Source organism: Pholcus phalangioides, unplaced genomic scaffold (assembly GCF_987345545.1).
Source record: "Pholcus phalangioides strain wild (caught in Gottingen) unplaced genomic scaffold, Ppha-v1.0 ptg000009l_1, whole genome shotgun sequence".
NCBI lineage: Eukaryota > Metazoa > Arthropoda > Arachnida > Araneae > Pholcidae > Pholcus > Pholcus phalangioides.
The window spans coordinates 49,654,285-49,678,333 of NW_028301602.1; the positions used below are offsets into that span (position 1 = coordinate 49,654,285).

The following is a 24,049-nucleotide window of genomic DNA, read 5'->3' on the forward strand; positions in this document are numbered from 1 at the left end:
ATGTCATTGCTACGTAATCTAATTCCAACACCTCCCTATAACATACACGTCATTTATTACATAAACTTCTCGAATCACTTAGGGGCTATGTATAACCGAACTCGACTGTATTTACATCTAATAACACAACATTAAAGGGGAAAGAAGTGATGCTTGTTGTTTCCCTTTCAAGCACGCTCACAAGTACTGAACAAAATTACGACTTTCCACCTCAAAAAGTGCAAATTATCTAGATTTCGCAAAAAAGTAGTAAAAAAAAATCAATTTCAGCATTTATTCGTCAAAGTTGGCAAATTTCGCATTTATCGCATGGCGCTTCACAATATGCACCTGCTGATTTCTTTGGGGCTTGCTTCGTGGTCGCTTGTTCGGAATTATGAGACGACATTTTAGAATTAGATTTAATTTCTTCAAATATAAAACATGCGAGCTACATACATGTGCGACTTGTTACCACGATGTTTTGAACTTAACTCACTGTTGCCATCTTACAAATAGTAATAATGAGAATAATCGATAAAAAGGAAGAAACAAAAATAAAACGATCTCCGATCGTCCATACTCCCGCCCCAAAAAGGTGACAGTCAATAATCGACTGGCAAACGACATAGATGATTCACGGAACGCTTGTATAAACCATTCACAGTTTTGATTTCCACAACTCTGACCTTTCCGTCGTCACCCGGACAGACTTGGGTCACTCGAGCCAAGTGCCACTTGAGGGGAGGTGTGTCTTTCTTCAAGATAACGAGATCGCCGACTGCTATGTTTGACGTTTTACGTTTCCACTTCATCCTTGGTTGAAGACTGGCCAAATATTCCCTGGACCATCGATTCCAGAAATCCTTTTGCAATTTTTGTATCTTGGCCCATTTGGCTTGGAGACTTCCCGATGCTTCACCATTACCTTCGAGTACAGCAGTCATTAGAGTACCGATGACAAAATGTCCAGGACTCAAAGCTTGCAGCTCGTTTGGATCTTGGCCGAGTTGAGTTAGGGGTCTTGAATTCATGCAAGCTTCAATCTGGACAGTCAGAGTAGTTAACTCCTCATAAGTGAGAGCACTTCCCTTGCACGTTTTCAACAGATGACGCTTTAAACATTTGATGTTGGATTCCCACAGTTCACCAAAGTGAGGTGATAACGGAGGAATGAAGTGCCAATTGATTTTTTCTTCAGAGATAACTTTCTGCACATCTTGGGATTTACAGAGTTCGAACTGTGGCTTTAAATAATTGGCAGCACCCTTGAAGTTGGTTTCATTGTCCGAATACATATCTGTGGGCTTCCCTCTTCTGGATATGAATCTTCTAAATGCTGCAAGGAAAGCTGCAGTACTTAGCTCTGACATGATTTCAATGTGAATTGCCTTTGTTGTGAAGCATACGAACAACGCTAAGTATGACTTGAGTCGAACCTTCGACCTGTTCAATATCGGCTTCGTTGTAATCGGTCCGGCAAAGTCTACACCAGTTCTTTGGAACGGTCTGCAGGGCAAGACTCTGTGTGCGGGTAAATTACCCAACATTGACGTTTCAGGCCGTGTCTTGAATCTGTAACAGGTTACGCATCTGTTGAGTATTTTTCCTACGGCGCTTCTACCCGACGTAATCCAGAATTCTTGTCGAATCATTGAGAGAACAAGTTCAGCTCCAGCATGAAGGTATTTCAGATGGAAATGTTCCACTATCAGGGATGTCAGATGATGATTTTTAGGCAGGAGCAATGGATTCTTAGCACTTGTACTAAGATTCGAATGTTTCAACTTACCACCCACTCATATCAAACCCCTTGAATCGATGAATGGACTTCGTGACAAGAATTTGTTTGTGGGTGGAAGGGGATTTCCCTTATCAAGAAAACTGCGTTCATCCTTGAACTCTGAGTTCTGCACGATCCGAACTAATGCTAGAGTAGCATCATTTAATTCAGAAGCACTTACGGCCGTATTCACCACTCACGGTCCTGAAACGCGGATCAGTTGAAACCCGTTTCAGTTTTAGAACGAATTTGGCATTCACCAGTGAGTCTCGAGTGCGTATCAAGTGAAACTCGGTTCATTTGGCGAGTATTTGTCGTATATCAGCTGGGCGAGAGTAGATCCGACGCTGATTGGATGAAGGGTTTTTGATCTTCTAATGAAGTAGAAAACTCAACGGTAGGATTCTTGTATTTACATTTTTCAACAATTTTCTTCTGATAAGCAAAATATGGTTTTATCATCCCCTTTTTAATGGAAATTCCATTTCATTCCAGCTACGGTTTTCTTTCCTACTCCCGCTATATCTATAATGATGGTTTTTCATTTCGCTACGGAATTGCTAATATTCTCAGATTAGATAAATTATACATCGCACGTACAATCAGCTTATGCGCTTTTCATTGCTTTGAAGAAAAAAAAAATGTATCAGCACATACAAATTTTATTAATCGTGGATGAAATGAAGGAAAAAAGGACGGTCGCAATTGTGTAAAATTTATATTTGGAAATTTTTCAATAAATAATTATCTGAATATTTTTTAAATTATGATTGTTTTGTACCTGAAATCAAGTTTTTAGATACACATATTAAAATGAAAAAGTACAAAATTCAGTAAATTTGATTTCCAAAAAATTTTTTTTATGCTAATAGTAATTCTTGCGATGCACATTGAATATTAAATTACTGAACATTAATAGCTATATTTCCTATTAGCCAAATAAGTTAATATCTGAGACTGATTTTTTGTAATTATATTTGTTGAAACTTGTATGATAGTTGCATGCAATCCTTCCTACACACAAGATGTGCCCCCTCTCAAATGTATAAAATGCTAAACCCAACAGTTTTCTTTTCAACAAAAAACTGTTCCAACATGTGTACTAGTTTTTTGATTAGCTTACATAAAAAGTTAGATTCCCTTGTAGAGGGATTGCTGTTGTATTAAGATTAGAGATGTAAAATTCTTGAGAATATTGTAACGAAGGACTCTGGAAGGACTACTATTGTAAATAACTTAAGAATATTCTTATTATTCTTAATAAGAATATTCTCCAGTTATTTATAATATAATTATATATGATATCCTAGAGAATATTCTTTGGAAAGACTACTTTTATAAATTACTGGGGAATATTCTTATCAAAAATAATAAGAATTATTCTCAAGTTATTTCTCATATTAGTATTCTCATCTCACATCTCTAATCGAGTGGCAGCAGTTTAACATCATACTATAGGAATTTCCAAACAAGACTTTCAAAATATCGATGTAGAGGGATTTATTTTTATATCAAGTATCATTGTAGTGAGGTTTAACTGTAAATAATAAACGAATGAACTGATATTTATAAGCAAAATACTGATGTACAAATAGAATGAAATTAGCTCATAATTATATGAATTTTGATAATGAGAGTGCATCACAGAAAATATTTTTTGTTGTGCACGTGTTTTCATTTGAGCAAATACTGTGGATTCTGCTTATAAAGTTTTTTTTTTTTTTTAAATTACCATGAAAAATGTAAGCGGGGAAAATGCTTTAAACAGGAAATCTTAATAAAAATTAATTCGAGTACTAAGCAGGAAAATATAAATATTTTCATATTAGAGACAAAACATTTCATACACAAATCTATATTTTAGAGTGTTGGTGAATATTGTATTGTTTAGGAATTAAAATGCACTACTGTAATGATCGCTTTTGCCTAGTACATTTTGCGAGTTCTTAATGTACGAGGCTCCTCAAGAGAAAAAGGAAATTTTCTAGAATTTACCAGGTAGGACCACAGAAAAATTTCTCGTCTGGGCCCCCCCCCCCCATCATGCTCTTAAGATGGTCCTGGTTAGGGGAATTTTTTTTTTGTATACAAGTAATACAAAAAAAAAAAATTCTGTATACACTGTATACAAGTGACTATTCCTGCAATTCAAGAGAGATATTCATGACTTCTTTTCAGGCCAATGATACATTATTTTCAGAGGAAAAAACTTCAAAAGCGTGACACTATACCCCGCCATTTTAACCTTTAGGTCAGGACCGTAAATAAGCTGGGGCAACCGGAGCACTTCCCAAGGGCCGAGAGAATGGGGGCCCTCACAAAAATGTACACTTTATTTTACATAATAATACTTTCAGGGGCCCCCACTCAAGAAAAAAGGTCCTCAGAAAAGCCACTTGGCCCGGGGGCCCATGGTGTTCTTAAGACGGCCCTGCCCACTACGACCCTGTTTCAGGTACCATAAAGACGAATTTGTCATTAATATCAATACATGAGTATATTACACATACAATGCTATCATTATTTGATAATGGCCATTTTGTTAGCGAATGAAGTTCAGATATGAAGGAAATCATAGAAAAGTATCATTTCTCACCTTCTTTCGTCACTTGTTGATGGCTTCAAGAAGTAGTTGAAAGCTTTCATTGATCGGGGATAATTACTTAACATATATTTAATACCTAAACGCGGTCACTCATCACCTTATAATTAATAAATTATTCTAAAATTCCCTATTTCATTCCGGCTCATCCTAAAAACAATTCAGCGCGACCGCCATTACTACATCGATGTTTGTGTTTGCAACGACGATAATGCTCACTGCGCATGCGCTGAAACTCGATCCACCCTGCTGGATCGCCGATATCGGAGGTTCAGTTTTAGGCTCGAAAAGCTGGTCCGTGGATCTCGATTCAGGGGTGGTGAATACCAATTTTGAGGTGAAACGCGGTTTAGAACCTGGATCGCGTTCTGAACCTGGACGGTGAATACGGCCGTTAGTGTACCAACGATTTTGTTCTTGGATTTACAGTTGTGGATGAATCGAAGACTCCAAGCAGCAACACGTTGAAGTTTAACAAACGATGAATACTTGCTGATCAAACTCCATTCCTCCACAATTTCGTGAGATTGGGTTGCATTCACCGACTTCTTTAGTTCTAATTCATCCTCCATCAACTGGTCTGAAGGGTTGGAATTGGATGGTATCACCAAACCACTCTCACTTAACCAATCTGGCCCTCTCCACCACAAGAAATTTTCTCTCAGCTGTGACGGTGATAACCCCCTGGAGGCACAATTAGCTGGGTTCTCCTTGCCGGAAACGTGATGCCACTGATTTGGATCACTTGATACGTGAATCTGTTTCACTCGGTTCGCGACGAATGCCCTCCACCTAGTGGGATCCGATTTTATCCAATGAAGTACAACCTTCGAGTCAGCCCACAGAATTGTGTTGTTGATTTTCAGATTCAAAGCTCCATTCACTCGTTCGGATAGTTTAGCCAGTAACACTGCTCCACACAGTTCCAGACGTGGTATGGTTGTAGATTTCAATGGGGCAACCTTTGTCTTTGCACATATCAAGGCTACATTCACTGCATCATCTGTAAACTCGATGCGAAGGTAACAAACTGCAGAATATGCCTTACATGATGCATCACAAAATCCATGAATGTCCATACTCCTGACAGTCCCTGTACTTCCCATAAGAAATCTGGGAACAGAAATGTCCTTCAGGAGAGAAAATTCCTTACTAATTTTTCTCCATCCGACAAGACATGAGTCGTCAAAAGGTTCATCCCAACCCCTATGATCCTTCCACAGACCTTGCATCAGAGTTTTTAGGATCACGGTGGTCGGACTTAAAAAAACCCAGAGGATCATAAACCCTAGCAATCTGGGATAGGAGCTGTCTTTTCGTTAGGATTTCTGTGGAAGTTTCATCAACTTGAACACTGAAGGTATCTACACATGTATTCCATAGAATTCCCAGAATTTTTGTGAACGGAGTTCTTTCGAATTGAACCAGATTTGTAGAACCTTGAAGTTCCGGGGGAAGGTCATTCATAACCGCCTTGATGTTAGAGTTCCCCTTCCTCAACTGGAAGCCTCCCCTTTGAATGAGTTTTATCATTTTGTTCATTAACATCCTTGCTTCACTGATGGTTGCATCACCGGTCAGCAAATCGTCGACGTAGAAATCCTTCGATGCAATCCTTGAAACATCTGGGAATTGTTGCTCTTCGTCTTGAATCAGCTGCTGAATTGTTCGAATGGCCAAGAACGGAGCACAGGTTGTACCATAAGTAACTGTAGTCAGTCTATAGTCCTTCAACTCCTCACTTGGCTCGTTTCTCCACACTATGCGTTGAAACTAGGAGTGATTTCTCTGAACGAGAATCTGTCGAAACATCTTTTCTATGTCGGCGGTGAGTGCAACAGCATGCGATCTGAATCGTATAAGAACATCAAAGATATCTTCCTGGGTTCTCGGACCAGAATGCAGAATTTTATTTAGTGAGATACCTGATGACGTCTTGCACGAGGCATCGAACACCACCCTCAGTCTAGTCGTGCTGCTCTGCTCTCTCAGGACACCATGATGCGGCATATAGAAATGCTCAGTGCAATGAGTACTCACGCTTGATTCTGGAATGAGCTCCATATGACCCAGTTCTTGGTACTCGTTCATGAAGTCCACGTATTTCTTTTTGAGTTCGGGTTGGCTTGACAAACGTCTCTCCAGTGTCTTGAATCGTTTGACTGCTATGGATCTAGATTCTCCCAACTCAGCAGTTGTAGATTTGAATGGCAGACTCACTACATACCATCCCGAATCACTTCTCTTGACATCTGTAGAGTAAATTTCGTGGCACATCATTTCATCGGACAATTCTTCTCTTTCGGCGGGAATCGCTTCCAGTTCCCAGAACCGGTTGAGAATCTCGTCCATACTGGCACTACAACACTGAGTCTGAGTGCAGCTAATTTCGAGTCCTTGCCGTGTCCCCTTAGCCGGCACCCTCCCAGTCAGTATCCATCCCAGTTTTGTCCTCACTGCAAGTGGAGCTCCAGGCATTGAGAGTCGTTCCGGCTCCAGAATATCGAAGAAAACATCTGCACCTAGAATTATATCGATCGGCCTCGACTTGTAGAATTCAGGATTGGCTAGTTGAATGTCACCGAATATTCCCTCAGGAACGGATATCTCGAAGTTGGGGATTTTTGAAGACAGTTTTTCGACAACTAATGCTGTTGTTGTATGGATTTGACCCTTGCCGCAACTTGCGATGAACTTCAGATTCACTTGTGCTGTCGAAACGTCACATATTTCATCACTGACACCTAGAATTGAATGATTAGATTGAATATCATTCCTACTTTCTTGCAACAGTCCTTGGTTATGAGAGATGTTTGGGAGCCACTATCCAGGAGTGCTCGACATTTTACATAATCACCCCGGCACTCGCGGACATTTATGAGTGCTGTAGACAACAGTACTTGACTTGATTTTGCTTTGGAAACATTGAAAGTGCTCGACACGGCTGCTTCTTCACTCGTAGGTGTTACGACAGGAGGCTGTACCTTGAATTCATGCAAGAGCGTATGGTGCTTTCCTGTACAACACTGGCAGCGGGTTGTAAACAAACATTTTGCAGCTGAGCGATTATTCTTCAAGCAATTGAAGCATAGCTTATTTGACTTCACGAAAATCCACCTGTCGTTGAATGTCATGGATTTAAATTTGCTACAATCACTGAGCTTATGATCTTGTTTACACACTATACACAACACATTAGCTTGTTTACGAGTAGCACAGGAAAAAGCAAGTCTAGAATTGTCTTTCGACTCTTCCCTTGGTCTGGGATCATCTTGGATAGACTTTAGACACCTGGCCTGTTTTTCAAGGAAAGCTATGAATTCATCATACTCGGGATAATCTTGACCTTGACTTAGTTCCCACTGCTTGATTAGATTATCATCTAATTTTTGTTTTAGAAAGTACACCAACAGTACATTCGAGAGACCACTTACTTCAAGTCCCAAGCACTGTAGATTTCGTATTGCCTCGTTCGCCTGTTTCTTGAATTCACGATTTTCACTTGTTTTAGCTGGAAGATCTTGGCGCGCTGTGCATACGCGAGTTCACGCTTGTTGTCATATCTCGACTTCAGAGAATCCCACGCTTGAGAATAACTCGCACTCGTAATCGCAAATCCCGACACTAATCTCGCCGCTTCACCTTTCAGGGCCGCCTTCAGATACTGGAACTTCTGGACATCTGATAAATTGGGGTTGTTGCCGATAGAACCCTCGAAGATTTCCTTGAAGCTCAGCCAACCTCCGAACTCGCCCTTGAACTCCGGCAACTCGAACGTTGGCAGCTTGATATTATTGTCCTTCGACTGAGATTTTTCACTGGGCTGGCTGAAACTATCTTCAGCCATCGACACCGAACTTGTCATCTCGCGAATTTTTCGTCTCAGCTCTACGTAGCCGTCATACTCCACTTCACCGACTGATTCATTCGATTTCGCGATATCGCGGTAGCACCTCTCTAGATTCTGATTCAAGTTTTTTAGCTCGCGCTTGAATTCCCGTAGCAAATACACGTCATCGGATTCTAAAATGGCTGACACCTCTTCCTCCACCGTTCGAATTTCCTTCGTCCAGAGCTTGAATTCTGAGAGCATATCACTAGATTTTGATTTCGGCATATCACTAGATTTTGATTTCGGCATATTGGCGAACGATTTAATTCGAACAGAAACGCCACGGAAAAGAATTGAGTTCACTCTCGCTTATTTTGGTTGACTAAGTTTCCCTTCCTATCACCGAGCTGTCCGTCTTCCAAATCGAAACAAGTACACACGAAGAGCCTCCGGCTTCTCGACGGACCATTATCATGGCGCTTCACAATATGCACCTGCTGATTTGTTTGGGGCTTGCTTCGCGGTCGCTTGTTCGGAATTATGAGACGACATTTTAGAATTAGATTTAATTTCTTCAAATATAAAACATGCGAGCTACATACATGTGCGACTTGTTACCACGATGTTTTGAACTTAACTCACTGTTGCCATCTTACAAATAGTAATAATGAGAATAATCGATAAAAAGGAAGAAAACAAAAATAAAACGATCCCCGATCGTCCATCGCATTTATTTCGTAAATTTCGCATTTATCGCGGTTATTTCGTAAATACGAAATTTACGTATAGCCTAAATTACGTATTACCCTACCTATTAATGGAGTCACCGAAGCCAGTAGCTTTGAGTAGGTATCTTGATCCATTCTGAGAAAATTATGCCAATTCTTTTGGTGCAAATCTCAATTCCTGTAATAATTTAACGTGCGAATATTGTTGCCTTTTTTTTAACCAATCTGCACCACGTTACCCGTTTTTTTCTTTTTTTTGAGTTAATAACTTTCAGTGCCATAACCAACCCAACTACATCCAAAGCATCATCTGTAGATATCATACTAGAAAATTCCGAACTGATCAAGACCGCGAAGCATGGGCGGAGATACTGAGGGGCCAGCGTCAAAGGTGAAGTCGACTGATCTAATGTATATATGCATATATCAATTAACATCATCATCGTGCCCCCCACCCCCAGACTTCCAAGTCTATCTCCGCCTTTGCCGCGAAGAATCAAAATATCCCTACAGATCAACAGATCACCTAGAACCGGTTCTAGGGGCTTCGCCTGCACAGGTATAACTGACTGGTGTGGATGCATAGAACCGTTCAGCTATGCCTGCGCAGTTATGATTGTACAGGTATAACTGAGCGTGTATAGGGGCCTCTATTAAGAGCATCTCCTTCTTTTGAGTGTGACCCTTGAGGATGGGGACATGAGACAACATAAAAAATGAAAAAAAAGTGGGAGCAAGTAAATTGAACAACAATTAAGCTTATTAACAAGTTCGAAGGCCCGATTTTTCGACCCTTCACAACAGAGGCGCCGACATGAAGAAGTTAACATTGGGTGGGGACAGAGCGTTAAAAGTTGCTGGCCGTCCCATATATACGGGCTGAAGCGCATACGCAGGAAACAGGACGCACTGCATTGTTTTTCTAAAAATTATTGACGAGGGAGCTCAAATATCCACCGCTCCTAGGTTCCGGTGCCTTTGATGAGGAATCAATAATAGTAAAATATGCCCCTGAACCACAGAGTAATAATACTATAGAGTGCGCGCGAGGGGTTACAATGTGAAGCAAAGATCCGGAGTCACGTGACTCCAGTCGAAAGGCTGGTCAGGGAATCTCGCTGGCAATGCTTTCCTTATGGCTACTCGTATGACGATCTACACGGGCTGTCTTATTTTTGATTAGAATGGCCAACACTTGCGCAGCTTTCGGATGTTCTGAGCGGTTTAGGAAAGGGGGACCAGTATCCTTTCACAAGGGAATACTTTTTTGCTTATTCCTCTTCTTATAAATTAAAAATTGGAATATTAAATTGACGATGCAATGGATTTCTGACGTAATCTCAGTTTTTAACGACTCCATTTTGGATTTAATTCAATTAAAGTTCCAAGTTTTGGTAAAATTCAAATGTCATGAATCATTATTAAATGTTTTAATAGAATTTTTGGCAATAAATGATTGAAATTGTGAGTTTTATGAAGTTTTAACTGAAATATACGTCTCCGCAAGATTTGGCGAGATTTGGCGAGCTAGTGAGTTCATTCGAGTTTTGCTCAACTTGGAAGAAAATATGCTTTTCAGAAGGAGAAATTGATGAAAAATATTCTATTTAAATAGAATGTGAGGAAAACTTCCCCCCCCCCTCTAGACAATTGCAGTTTTGCATAAAAATGCATAACAACCTCTAAAAATAATAGTATTTTTACCCCTCTTCACACCTGAGATAAAGCTATTACAGAAAAGAAATTTTTTTATTCATTAATTTGTTTTTTGTATGTGAAATTGCCGCTTCAAACAAGAAAATTAATTATTCAATTGATTTTTTGAGTCAATATCTGTACTAAGACCTGAAGTCATATATTGTGTACCTCAGATGTTATCTTGAAAAAGAATCATTCTAAAAACGATTTAATACCTTAAATTAAGATTAACATATGCATACTTTTGGAGCGAAGAGATTACATATGTCACATATATATATATATGTGACATGTGTAAATATTATATTATATATATGAAATATTATATCCTAAAATATTATATATATATATATATATATATATACACACTTTAAGTTATTACATATATACTCTACATGGAATTTTAATTCTTATAATTTAGAGAAATTGATGATGAGATTCTGTAATTTTCTTGAGTAAAATCTATTTTAATCCTGAAATATTATGTAAGTGTTTACAGTTTTGTGTGATGAGGTTATAAAAGGTTTTTCAGGAATGTTAGAAATGAAACTTTTTCTTATTGTTTGAATATTGTTTCATGACTGAATATGGTATGAGTGTGAATGTGTTACATTACATAACATAATATGATGCATTATAATTAATTATACATTAATTATGAGTATATAGAGTAATTGTAATGTTCTGGAAAGATATATTTTTGTTTTAATGACCCCTAGTATAAATAAATTTTCGAAATTAAAAGCGACAAAGTGAATGAAGAGAATATTTAAAAATATAAATGAATTAGGCTTTACAACATATACGTTGTTCCGTTTTCCAATATTTGTTTATTTTATAGAATTTATTTTTTCAAATCTGATACTCCCTAAATATTTCACATAAAAATGAGTGAAATTCATTGAAAAAATGAAGGAAAGTTTTCATCAACTTGATCGAATTGAGTCAAATTTTGTTACAGCAACATCCTAGCTTCTGCGAAAACGCGCCAAATGTAATAGCGCAGAACCTGTTCTTTCCCCGACAATACTGCTCATCTTTTCTTCACGTTCGACAAGTTTTATGAATAGCGTGCGCGGTCTATTTATATCTTAAGTCTATGCCCTGAACCGAGTACCGTTGCATTCTAATACTAGGAATATGAAATTTCCTCCTTACAAATCTGGGATTCCCAAACTATTTACGTTCGCAGCACTCTTAGAAATTTTAAATATTTCAAGTTATATTGAAGGGAGGTTAAAGGGTGAAATTTGCGCCCCCCTCTGGTACCGCACCCTGGACACTTGACCCTCCAGTTGCAGTCCTGTTTCCAGAACCCCAACACTTAGGTAGCCAGGGCCGGAACCAGGGAAGAAGGCAGTTTTCACAGGCTTGTGCGAAGCTGTGACATGTAAAAAGTGGCGAATTTTTCACAAAAACTTTTTTCCGGCCATTTTTCAGGATGCGACTTATTTATCGGAAATTACTGTAGTTTTTTTCTATGTTCCATTGTAAATTAAATAGGGGAATTTCTAAAAAGTATGTAGTACCCTGTTTACGTTGGCAGCACTCGTAAAAATTTTAAATATCTTACGGCCTCTCAGTCGATCTCGAGGAGACATTTCGATGCTTCTCTCCCCCCCACCCCACCGACAATAAAATGATCTTTATTCGTAGTTACAGCCCGTCCGTGGCATCTAGTGGCGTGTTTACCGGGGGGGGGGAGGCACTCAGCGGGCTATCATAGACTTCCACATACTGGAGGGCTTCTAGCCTGATATTTTGGAGCCCCCCCCCTTCCCCCCGATGCCGGCCTTTTCACAAGTAATGGATTCACTAATGGATTCATAGCATGAAAAACTAAAAAGTTCAAGTTCCTCGTAATTCCGCCCTGTTTCCTGACAGAAAAAGTAAGCAATATTAAATATCGAAACATTTTTGATAAATTCATGCATATTGCATTTAAGCATTTTTTTCAATGATAATTTATTCACTCTTTTCAAAAACTATCTAGATACAGTATTTTTCAGCCCTCTATAATACTTATAATCAATAAAGCGTAGTAAAAATTTTTTTTTTCTGTTAGACATTTAATAAAACTTACTACTTGCTTTATTTTTTTCAATCATATTTAAAATTTAAGAAAAACTTGAACTCCATTTGACTTGCGTAGTTGGGACAGTAACAATATTTAAATCGAGTTTTTATTAAGAAATTTATGCAGTTAAAAATTTTCTTTTCTAATTTAAAACCTGATATGAGTCAATATATGAGAGTAAAATTAATCTTAAATAAGTGAAATGTACTTTGATTTGAATATACACTGTACCATAAAATATAAATAAATACACGGCTTGTGTATTTATATCCAAAAAAAACCCCAGAAAAAAATAGACGCCAGCCAAATTCCGTAGGAGCCAAGCATGGTGTTTTCACGAGAAAAAAAAACTTAAACCTTTCTGGGAATTGATGACCCCCTTCCCAGGGCCAAAACTAGATACTTTATCATAGCTGCCAAGTCTCCCGAATTTTCAGGGAATCTCCCGAATTTTAGCTTCTTCCCCCGACCTCCCGAAAGTTCTTAAATCTCCCGAATTTTTACGAAAATCACAAAAAATCCCTAGTTGTCCCTAAAAATTCCCTACTTCATTTGAAAAACTTCCCGCTTCTGAAAACAATCCCTAAGGAATTTCTTATCGGGCCTAAGGAATTTCTTATAGGGCACACTGAGCTATAAGTAAAGTAAGTTTACTTATAGCTCAGTGGTGGGGCATGAAGTCTTTTTGCCTCTGTTTTTTTCCCCTTTCGAAATGACGTCACACGTCGTAAACGGGAAAACTCCTTTTTTAAGGAAGTTTTACAAACCCTCTGATGGTAACAAGAAAGTTGTTTGTCTTATCGTGTAGGGAAATAGCTTAGCAGCCAATAGTCCTGGATAATAATTGAAGATTATAGTGACACGCAGGGACGCCGGAAGTCAAAAATGATTGGTGTTGCTCAAAGTTTATGGGGCATTATTCAGTACGGGGGGGGGGGGTGTCATAATAACATATATTTCCTATTGACCATACGTCCTTTTTTTAACTAGAATGTTCCGTTTTTTATCCTCAGTCTGTATTTGATTTCAGCGATGACGGGTAATTTAACCTAATTTTGTGGGGAAAAATTTTCGCCTCAGTAAAATATGGTAAATCTATATGGATGTCTGCTTCAAGATGATCAAAATTTGGAGTATTTTTTTATTAAAATTAAAATATCGACAGAAGTTGCATATAGCATTTATATGCATTTTCTTTCTATTTCGGTTTGTTTTAAATTCTTTTTAAAGGTTAGCGATTCAAATTTTTTTCTGGGAGAGATACCCCGGTCGCATATTTCGCAAATGCTCCGCTCTCTCTATTCCGCTATTACACGATTTTATTCGTAATTTTTTCCACACAGCCAATCACGTTGCTTCAGCCTCTACGATATCTTCATTTTCGTATCTGATCGCGGAACACTGGTACAAACAAGAAGGTAGACATTTTCACTGATGTTACGCGAGGCATTTCAAATGTGCAATCGCGCTATTTTCAATGTTATTTAAAAACGATTTTATTTTTTATACCAACAAATTTATGCATTGAAAGCAAACTTAAATATTCAAACAGTTAAAGGAAGATAACGACTTCAAATTTCTGAAAATGTGATAGAAAAATTCTTGTAAATTTTAGTAAAAAATTTCTCCAATTTATCAATGCATTTTTCGATAGTAAATCGACTAAAAATAAACCGATAAATTATAGTATGAAAAAATATATCGTGCATGTGTTAATAATCGCAAACAACTATGAAATATTTAAACATCTATTTAAATATCAAAACTTCAGAAGAGTAAAGTAATTACATATTTTTTTAGAGCATTATTTTGGTCTTGAAAATTTTTTCTACATATTTTTTGTTATAATATTTAATTGATTTATTATATACCAAAGTTTTAAGATTCAAAAATAAATAAATAATAAAAAAATTATGTAAAATAATAAAAAAATTATGTAAAATAATAAAAAAATTAGGCAAAATATAAATACATTATAAATTCGGTACAAACTGAAATATATTTAAAAGAGGCAGATCGCGAAATTCTTTTGAAATTTTAGTAAAATATTTCTCCAATTTATCAATGCATTTTTTGAAAGCAAATCGACTAAAAGTAAGCAGAAAAATTATTGTATAAAAAATATACATATTATGCACGTTAATTAGTCGTAAACAGCTATAAAATATTTAAAAATTGGAATTTAGGAAAAGAAAAGACACTAAAAGACAACTACGTTTTTTATAACATTATTGGTCTTAATTTCTTCGCGGCATGCTTTTGTTATAATATTTAACTGATTTACAGTACTTGTATTTTAAGAGTCTGCAAAATATATTGTAAAATGTTTTGCATGAGTAAAAAGAATTAAAATGTTTAAATCATTTTCTGACGAGCAGTTAAAAAAACAAAAATTGATAACTTTCGTGAGCTGGATTCGAACCTTGGTCGCAGTCCCATGCACTATCACCTTCACTAATTCGGCTGGCAGAAGAGATCCTAAAACTGTTCACCAAAAGTGAACTTTTGGTGAATTTACTTTTTACTTTTAGTGAATTTTTTCGAAAATTGTTACCACCATCACTCGCTATCATTAAGCACGGAATTTTAATTCTTCCCTTACGCGAATTTAAATGTACAATTTTGTTTGGCATACAGTGTTAATCTTTCAGAATACATTCCAGTAATTACATAACGAAGCCACTTTGTGACCGAAAGCACAACAGATCGTGCGATATTAAGGTAGTGGGAATTATCGTAAACCAAGAAGAGACGTGATTGGCTGAAATTGTGTAATCGCGGAATAGCGGTGCATTTGCGAAATTAGCACCCCAGTCTCTCCCACAAAGTTTGGTTCTGCGCACGTCCCTGAGCCTGCAGTATATGTAGACCTATTAATGTTATACATACGCTCAAATACATGAAAGTATACATATACATGAGCAGGGCTCGACAAATCCAAAAAAAAAAAAAATTACGTGCCAACAAAATATTATAGGTGCTAACATAGGCGTAAACTTATTGAAAATGTTGGAGGGGGAAAGCTCATTCTCAAATAATGGAACCTCGTTTATACGACGCGTCGTATAAATGCGAAAACCGTATAAGTGGAACTTTTTTCGAAAATTACCCCCCCCCCTTCCTTTTTTTTTACAGACGTTTCCCAAAAATAAAAATTTGTAAAAAAAATCGTGTTTTGATTTAAAATCTTATGCTTGAGAAGAAATATTATACTATCATAACATTACTGTTGCTAAAATCTCAAGCAATCTTACGGTATTGACATTTCAAGATTTAACAGAAAAAAAGTGTTATTTAAACCTTACATAAAACGTCCTATACTTGTTTGGTGTGCTTTTGGTTTCTATATCTAAGCAAAAAGTAAATGATGTATTGAGTTCCGTTGTTGAAAGATTTTTCTCTTAAAGAAAGAACTAATAGTGTACACACACATGTTTGCTATCAGCAGGGCCGGAATTAGAGAAGGGGGCAGAGAAGGCAACTGTGGCCCGGGCATCAAAATTTTAGCGGCGGCAGTTTTATAGGTGGGAACAGAGTTACAAAATTATCGAATGTGGGGGCGGCAAAAATCCTAGTTATTGCCTTGGCTATCAGCATACCATAGCCCGTTCAATGATTATTTCAGTGCCCGTCAAACGCCTTTGAACCAGTGAATCATCTTAAATTTTATGTCTTTTTCAGTAAAAAATATGCATGAGAAACTACAGTCGATCCAGGTTATTTTTCCCACTTACAACGTTTCTTCATGATGTGTTTTTGAAAACCGGGAAACACTGTATTTCAGTGACACGTTTTTGCTATTGAAAAATTATGTGATTCGATTGATAGAAATGGTGTTTTCCAAAGAGTTCGAATCGAAGTGAAAACGTCGATTAATTGAAGTGTATACAGGCAGAGCCCTGGGTAAAGCAGGAATTAGGAGGCTCTTGCGACAAGAGTCAAATATGTTAGTTGGTATGAATGTATGTTGTTTGAATTTTGGGGCTCAAAGTTATAAAGGCTTCATTTGCCCATGCAGAAATTAGGCCCTGTATACAGGAATAATGTATAGGAATGTATAGCAACTGAAGCCAAACGTCGTACAAATGAGTAAGGTCAGAAACGTAATAGGGAGACGTATAGAAAGGGGTTCCATTACATTTTCCTAAATGCAGTAAAATCTCCACAAATGATCACCTGTACTCAAACACAAATATGTGCTTCAGTGGTCGTAAAATTCGGCGTAAAATTTCTATGGTGAAGCCTCGTAGGCTCCTCTTTTTATTCATTTATCAAATTTATGATTTACTAGCTGATACCCGGCGACGTTGCCCGCCCTGTAAAAAAATCACATATATATATATATATATAGCTTATTAATTATTTCTTAATCAAAATATTTCTGCACTAAGTAAGAAAAAATTACTTTCATTTTTAAATATTTTAATTAAAAACTTCAGGCAATTGCTTGTGGATACACAATATTTTTTGTTTTTCCCTCTGGTGCGTAGATGTACAAATTTTTAGGATTACCAACACACGAACAGGCGATGTAAAGCTGTCCGTGTGAAAAACAGGGCTCAAGTAGGTTGATACCTGCCATTACTAACAACTGGCCTTGCGCTTTGTTGATCGTCATGGCAAAAGCTAAACGAACCGGGAACTGTAATCGCTTGAAAGTGAATGGCATTTCTTCGGTGATAATTGGGGTACGTGGAATGAAGACGTCTTCTCCTTTGGCACATCCAGTTAGAATCGTTGCTTCGATGATGCAATTGTGCAATTTCTTCACGCAGAGTCTGTTGTCATTGCAGAGTATCGGTGTCGACAAATTTCTTAAAAGCAAAAAGCATTATAGGTGCTCCGACTTTGGGGGTCAAGTTGTATGGTGACATACCCAGAATATCCAAAGAGTTCAGAAATTCTGCAGGATACAGAACTGTCTGCGCTGTGTCTGTGACAGTGTCAACCGATTTGTAAGATGTGGAGTCTCCCGGAATAATTTTTAGGATTTTTCTGTTGATCTTGTTCACACTGTCATTTTTGGATGCCAGAATCGCTTTCTCACAAAGCCACTCATGGTTTTGGTGATTTTGTTGAATGTTTGGGAAGACTTTGCAAGTTCTTGAACTGAGTTTATAAATGTATATATAAGAACTGGCAAAATCCATTTGGGAACGTTATCAGTCCAGTGCTTGGGTCTACGGGAATTCTTCCATTTCCAAGTTTGATCAACTGATGTGAAAATGATAGCAGTGCTGAGTCATTTTGCAGTTGAACTCGCATGTTGGCGGATAATGATAATTTTTTAGCTTCGTGCCAGAGTGTTGATGATTTGAGGCAAGCATTGAGTTCATCAGTTGACGTTGAAAATTTTTATTCCCAGTTTTGTCGTCGTAGTTGTTGTTCTCTGTTTTTAGCGACGTCATACGTCCAACTTGTGCAGCGAATATTATTCAAACGACTTTTAAGCATTTTTCAAACTATACCTCTACGATGGGCGGTTGATGGGATAAAGCCAGCATTAGCACTTACAGGACACCCTGTATATAGGCTAGCAGAAATACCCGGCGCTTCCCGGGTTTTTTTCAATTACTGGTAGGATTGGAAAAGTGACAAACCGTTATAAAGGAATAAACTGTTATAATAACAGAATTAAAGGTGTGACAAACTATTGTAAAGGCATATACACGTCTGAAATGCATTGTTGGAAACCCCGGTAACCAAAGTAAACGTTCCGAAAGTGATTGTTGAGGCCCCAAAACCATTGTTGCCCGACAGTTTTTTGCCCATTTCGGGCATTTGCCCAGCTCTGACGAACTTTTAAAGTAGCCTACGGTTCAATCCCGAACCTGTTTGGTATATATGCAAAATCTGGCGACGATCGGTCTAAAACTGTAGATTTGTATAAAGAGCATACATACATACATACATACATACTTTCACATTTATATATAAGATTCTATTTTCTTCGAGTGGCTGTGGAGTCCCCCGGGAAGTGCACACGGAGCACCGGTTGAGAACCGATGGTTCAGTGTAAAGTTTCCCAAACTTTATGTTCCATAGCCCTTTCTTTAAAAAAAAATTTCTTTCTCATCTCTCCCAACTCAAGCCCACCCATAGGATCCTATACTAAACCCATAGCTTTTAACGGCCCTCTGGACTATTGCATCGACCCATTCCCCAGGGGGCGATATTTCACACTTTGGAAAAGACTGCTGTAGTCGCCATTCTTGGTTATTATACAACTTAATTTAATGAAAGCTCACAACCACGAGAAAAATTTGCGTTGTAACGTACTTCTCATTATAAATGAATTTTCACTTTTTAGTCTGTAAGGACAAAAAATTATTGAAAATTGCTGCTTTATCTGCATTGGAACGTCTTTGAAATCATTTCGTTCTAATATTAACGAATGAACAGAACTCTAGTCATGAAATTGATTGTTGATCTCAAAGCAGTTGATTCTTTGAGAGTATACGACGTTTTTCATAGAATTTTGTATCATCAAAGCGGTTTAGACGACCAACTGAACAATTAAAAGTCTGTACTATTTACATTCAAGCTCACTTCCATGGATACATGGATCTGTCAACATTTTCTATCGAATCGGAAATTCGACATTTTAAAATAGTTTGATGTTTGGCTGTTCAACTCCAAGGAACTTCTTACTACAATGGGCCATACCTGAAAAAAGTCTGGGTGGTATATATATTTTTTTTTTCAAGTAAAAAGTAAAATTTCTCAAGAGAAAAATCCGCCCATTTTTGTAATTATTTATGTATTGTTACTTGTGTAAACGTGTAGTTTGCTTCTTTGTCAAGTAACTTTTTCTTACTATTAGTGAGCTGCTACAGTACTAATAACTATAAATTCCTAAATAAAGTGCATGTAAGAATTCATTTGTATGAGAATATGTTTTTGTTAATGAATATGCACCGAGACAAATAGAAAAGATGAATTTAAAAACGTATTTGCGTGGTTATTTGTTCTTTAACATATATTTTCTCAGTTTTAGTGCATATTTTGCCATTTTTTAAGTGGAAAATTTTGGCTCCAATTATAACAATCATTTCGTGTATTGTTACTAAAGTGAATGGGACAGGGGCGTAGCCAGAAATTTCGTTCGGGGGGAGGGGGGCAAAGTGATAGAACAATAGATTTGGCCATCTTTTTCCCTTTTTTCAGTCATTTTATCACATTTCGGGGGGGGGGGACCAGACCCCCAAGTCCCCCCCCCCCCCTCGCTACGCCCTTGCTGGAGGTGTTTTCCACTTGTCCAAATTGCCTATCTCAACATTTGTGGGGTTTTATTTTCAGGGAAAGAAACAAGGAGTTTACTTCAAGTGGCTCCAAACAAAGCTATTCTGATTTTGCATTATTTTGCAGAATCACAAACCCCGTCTATAGCAGATTTTTCTTCACCACCGTAATTTCTTTATATTCCAATTAGGATCACCTATGGAACTGATTCTGTCGGCGTCCCTGTTTCACTGATGGCCATCCATTATAAGCGCAAAAGCTTTTACCAAAGCCCTAACCGGCGCCAAAAAGAATGTAGTTTTTGAGGGACAGCAGGGGTCCCCATATGGACGGATGCCTCCAAGTGACATATTCCCCACATATAGGCGACATGCTATACACTCCCGTCCTTCTAATTAGAAAATGGTGCTTGTATTCAGAAAACCTGCATTGAAACAGCCGAAACTGAAACCTATTAAAATGCTCTTTGTCAGCTGCGGAAGGTGCGGCCCTCTTTCTTTATCATGAAAAGGAAAAAAAGGCTCAAATAAATGGAATAAAAAAATTTCAAATGTTTGGAAGAATTTCGGAAACTGATTTTTTTTTATTTTCTCTTCCCGCTTTCTTTCTCCCAAAAATTTCCGCCCTCCGTATTGACACGTTACGTTTTAACACAATTGACACATTTAAAAAGAAATACGATAAACATGTTGGGGTAAATCGAGAAGCTCTATCCATACCTGTAATAAGAAAACCATAAGTATTCTTTATGGGCATTGCATATAATATTTCATCACGTACCGTCGAATCCCGTTTCGCGAACTCCAAGAGACCGGAGAAATCACTCCGTTATAATAAAATTTCGTTTTATAGGAATTCCAGGTTTTTTTGCATTGTTCCTATTTAAACTTATCTGGGGATCAGAAAAGTGTTCGTTAAAACGAGATTTTCTCTATAATGGTGTTCGTTAAAACGGGACTCGACTGTATATAGCCTATATTGTTTGTAATTGCATTTTTAGTTGGGCTGCTGATTCTTGAAATATATGACATCCATATTTATTATGAGCATCTTTTTCCCAGCCACCTCGTTGGGCATTTTGCCTGTTGTGGCGTTGTATTTGTATGACCCCCAAGGGTGGAATTGACAAGGCTCCAGCCCGTACCGAGCACTACACATAACAAGCATTACACAGAAACAAAACTTCACGTCAGGTTTCACTTCACGTCATGCACATTCCCGCATGTACCAATTCGTTAGAGGTTCCGCAGAAGAATATGGATTTAGTAGTAGTAATAGCCCGTAGCAAGCCTTCTCGGGGTCCCGGTGCATAGGTTTTCATAATGGGGGGGGGGCCCTCCCTTGAAAGGGTTAAAGGGTTATACTCAAAAAAGGAGTGGGGTTCGTCCCTCCTCTTCTGATTTTGCAGAATAACAAAATGTCAAAGATTTTAAGAAATGTGCAAAATAAGGGTAAATTTTTTTTGTTGGGGGCCACCCATTTGGCTCAGGTTCGTGGAGCATTATCCCGGTTGAATCCATTACCTGTGAAAAGTCTGGCTTCGGGGGCCCGTCAAAGATCCTAGGCTAGGAGCCCTTCTTCAGTATGTGGGAGTCCATGGTCCTGCTTATAGCCCGCCAAGTGCCCTCCCCCCCCCCCCCGGTAAACACGCCACTAGATGCCACGGACGGGCTGTAATTAGGAGTGAAGATCATTTTATTGTCTGTGGGGGGGGGGGGAAGCATCGAAATGCCTCCTCGAGATCGACTGAGATGCCGCAAGATATTTAAATTTTCTAAGAGTGCTGCGAACGTAAACAGGGTATGTAAAACCCCCTTTTTGCGGTCACCGGCGGGACAAAAAGAAATTCGTCCATAAAAAAGAAGTGACCGTGAAAGGAGGAACCCTATTTAAACGTTGAGAATAATTCTTCATTTTGAAATAAATACAATTTTGAATAATATAAGTAAGAAATACTACATACTTTATAGAAATTCCCCAATTTAATTTACAATGGCACATAGAAAAAATTACAGTAATTTCCGATAAATAAGTCGCATCATGAAAATGGTCGGGAAAAAGTTTTTTGTGGAAAAATCACCACTTTTTACGTGTCACAGCTTCGTATAAAGGCCGAAACACACTTTACTGACATGACGTGATTATTCCGAGTCTAGGTGTGGAAAACGTATCGATTTTTTCGGGCGGGGGGGGGGGGGGGTGGGGAAGAGGGTGAGCCAGCTCCCCAAAATTAATAGGGGGGGGGGGGTCTCGATCATATTGGCTCAATACAAGTAAGTTTACACCTATGACAGGTTCCAAGTACTTCCCTGTGAAAAATCGGGGTCCTCGCGAAAGATCTCAGTTCAAAAACCCGGTCCAAAGGAGACAAGATCATTTTAGTCGTAGAGGGAAGAGTATGTAATTTTTTCACCCTCTCCACTGAAAAAATCGATCGAAACGGTATTTTTCGCCCCCCCCCCCCGGAATTAGCCGCCCCCCTCAACAATTCCGCCTGTGAAAACTGCCTTCTTCCCTAGTTCCGGCCCTGGCTACCTAAGTGTTGGGGTAGTGGAAACAGGACTGCAACTGGAGGGTAGAAGTGTCCAGGGTGCTGGACCGGGCGGGGGGGGTCGTAAATTTCACTCTTTAACCTCCCTTAACCATTACTTGAAATATTTAAAATCTCTAAGAGTGCTGCGAACGTAAATAGTTTGAATGTCCCTGATTTGTAAGGAGGAAATTTCATATTCCTAGTATTAGAATGCAATGGTACCCGGCTCAGAGGGGCTTTGAAATTTTCCATTCATTTTTTATTTTCTTTTTCTTTTTTTGTGTGTTAATTTTATTTTACTATTATTTATTTGATTCCTCATCAAAGGCACCGGAACCTAGGAGCGGAGGATATTTTAACCCCCACCCCAAATGAATTTTGTAAGGGGGCTGAGCCTCCCTCCAATAATTTTTAGAAAACAATGCAGTGCGTCCTGTTTCCTGCGTATGTGCTTCAGCCCCGTATATATGGGACGGCGGGCTCTCTCTCCACCCAATGTTAATTTCTTCAGGTCAACGCCTCTGTTGTGAAGGCTCGAAAAATCGGGCTTTCGAACTTGTTAATAAGCTTAATCGTTGTTCTTCACTTTAGCTCCTCCCACTTTTTTCTTTTTTTCTGTTTTGTCTCCTCTGCCCATCTCCAAGGGTCACACTCAACAAAAGAAGAGATGCTCTTGAGTTTATCAACAGTACAAACAAGAGAAATGATTCCCCCAAGTTATCTCCAGAGGTGCCTTCAGGCAGCACTCTGGGAGGATGCAATTTAGGATGGATGGATGGATTGCGAGATAAGACTACTATTGTCACAGAACAAGTACATCGAGATTCTAAAGAAAAGTAAAAAATGAAATTTCGAGCAGATGATTTCTACTATTTTTTAGAGAAATTTTTTGTCAAAAAGTTTTTCTGAGCCAAGTGTGAGAAACATATCCACTCGAATTTTTTTTTGGGGGGGGGGCCAAGCCGGGTCTTTAAATTCTTGGGGGCTCGGGCCCATGGGCCGGATACAAGTTTACGCCTATGGAAGCTAAAATTCCCCCCCCCCCTACAAAATCCGTCCAAAAATGTGTATTCTGACTTGTTCAGGACCCCTTTCATGCTGGCAGGCAAGTCAACGTAATTTCCGATAATTCTGTACTGTCCTCAAACTTCAATATAGTTATCAGTTATCATACATAACAATATTAGGCGTCAAAGACAATTTCTTAGTCGCCATGGTGGCCTAGTGCCTGGGATTTGTCACGCCCTGTATTTTTCCATCAGATTATTTTGAACAGAAATTTTTTGACAAAGAATTTTGGAATTTTTTGAACCTAATTTTATAAATTACTATTATGCAAGAAGACACTCTCTGAAATAAAAAAAAAAGCGTGTTTTTTTTCTCTCTAAAAAGCTTAACGACGTCTTATCCGTCGCTTAGAAATAAAATTTAAGTTCAGTCAAGTCTATCTCTGCCTATGGTGAGGTTACATTGTTTTGCAATTAGATTAGTTGGCTTTGTCATTGACGCTAGGGTGGTGCTCTCGATTGCGCACCCCCCCCCCCCACGTTTTTACGGTCATAATCTATATACGAA

General features: G+C 38.3%; 2 protein-coding genes across 2 annotated transcripts; both read right to left on the minus strand.

Annotated features, from left to right (window-relative positions):
- Nucleotides 1-584: 584 nt before the first annotated feature.
- Nucleotides 585-1,529, minus strand: LOC149083259 (uncharacterized). The gene has a single exon (XM_089236800.1). It carries the CDS (start codon nt 1,527-1,529, stop codon nt 585-587), a length of 945 nt encoding a protein of 314 aa, XP_089092926.1.
- Nucleotides 1,530-5,570: 4,041 nt separating this feature from the next.
- On the minus strand, nt 5,571-8,505 carry LOC149083260 (uncharacterized). The gene is made up of 4 exons (XM_089236802.1): nt 7,799-8,505; nt 7,222-7,481; nt 6,290-7,108; nt 5,571-6,124 (listed from the first exon to the last, which is right to left on the minus strand). The coding sequence occupies exons 1-4, from the start codon at nt 8,503-8,505 to the stop codon at nt 5,571-5,573; spliced, it is 2,340 nt and encodes a 779-aa protein (XP_089092928.1).
- Between the last annotated feature and the right edge of the window lie 15,544 nt (nt 8,506-24,049).

Excerpts from the sequence above, each read along its gene's own strand:
- LOC149083259 (XM_089236800.1), bottom strand. The coding sequence starts at position 1,529 with ATGTTGGGTAATTTACCCGCACACAGAGTCTTGCCCTGCAGACCGTTC.
- LOC149083260 (XM_089236802.1), bottom strand. The coding sequence starts at position 8,505 with ATGCCGAAATCAAAATCTAGTGATATGCCGAAATCAAAATCTAGTGAT. Across the intron at positions 7,482-7,798 it reads TACAGTGCTTGGGACTTGAA|GTGGATTTTCGTGAAGTCAA; the intron begins GTAAGTGGTCTC and ends ATTCAACGACAG. Across the intron at positions 6,125-6,289 it reads CTCGTGCAAGACGTCATCAG|TGTGGAGAAACGAGCCAAGT; the intron begins GTATCTCACTAA and ends TTCAACGCATAG.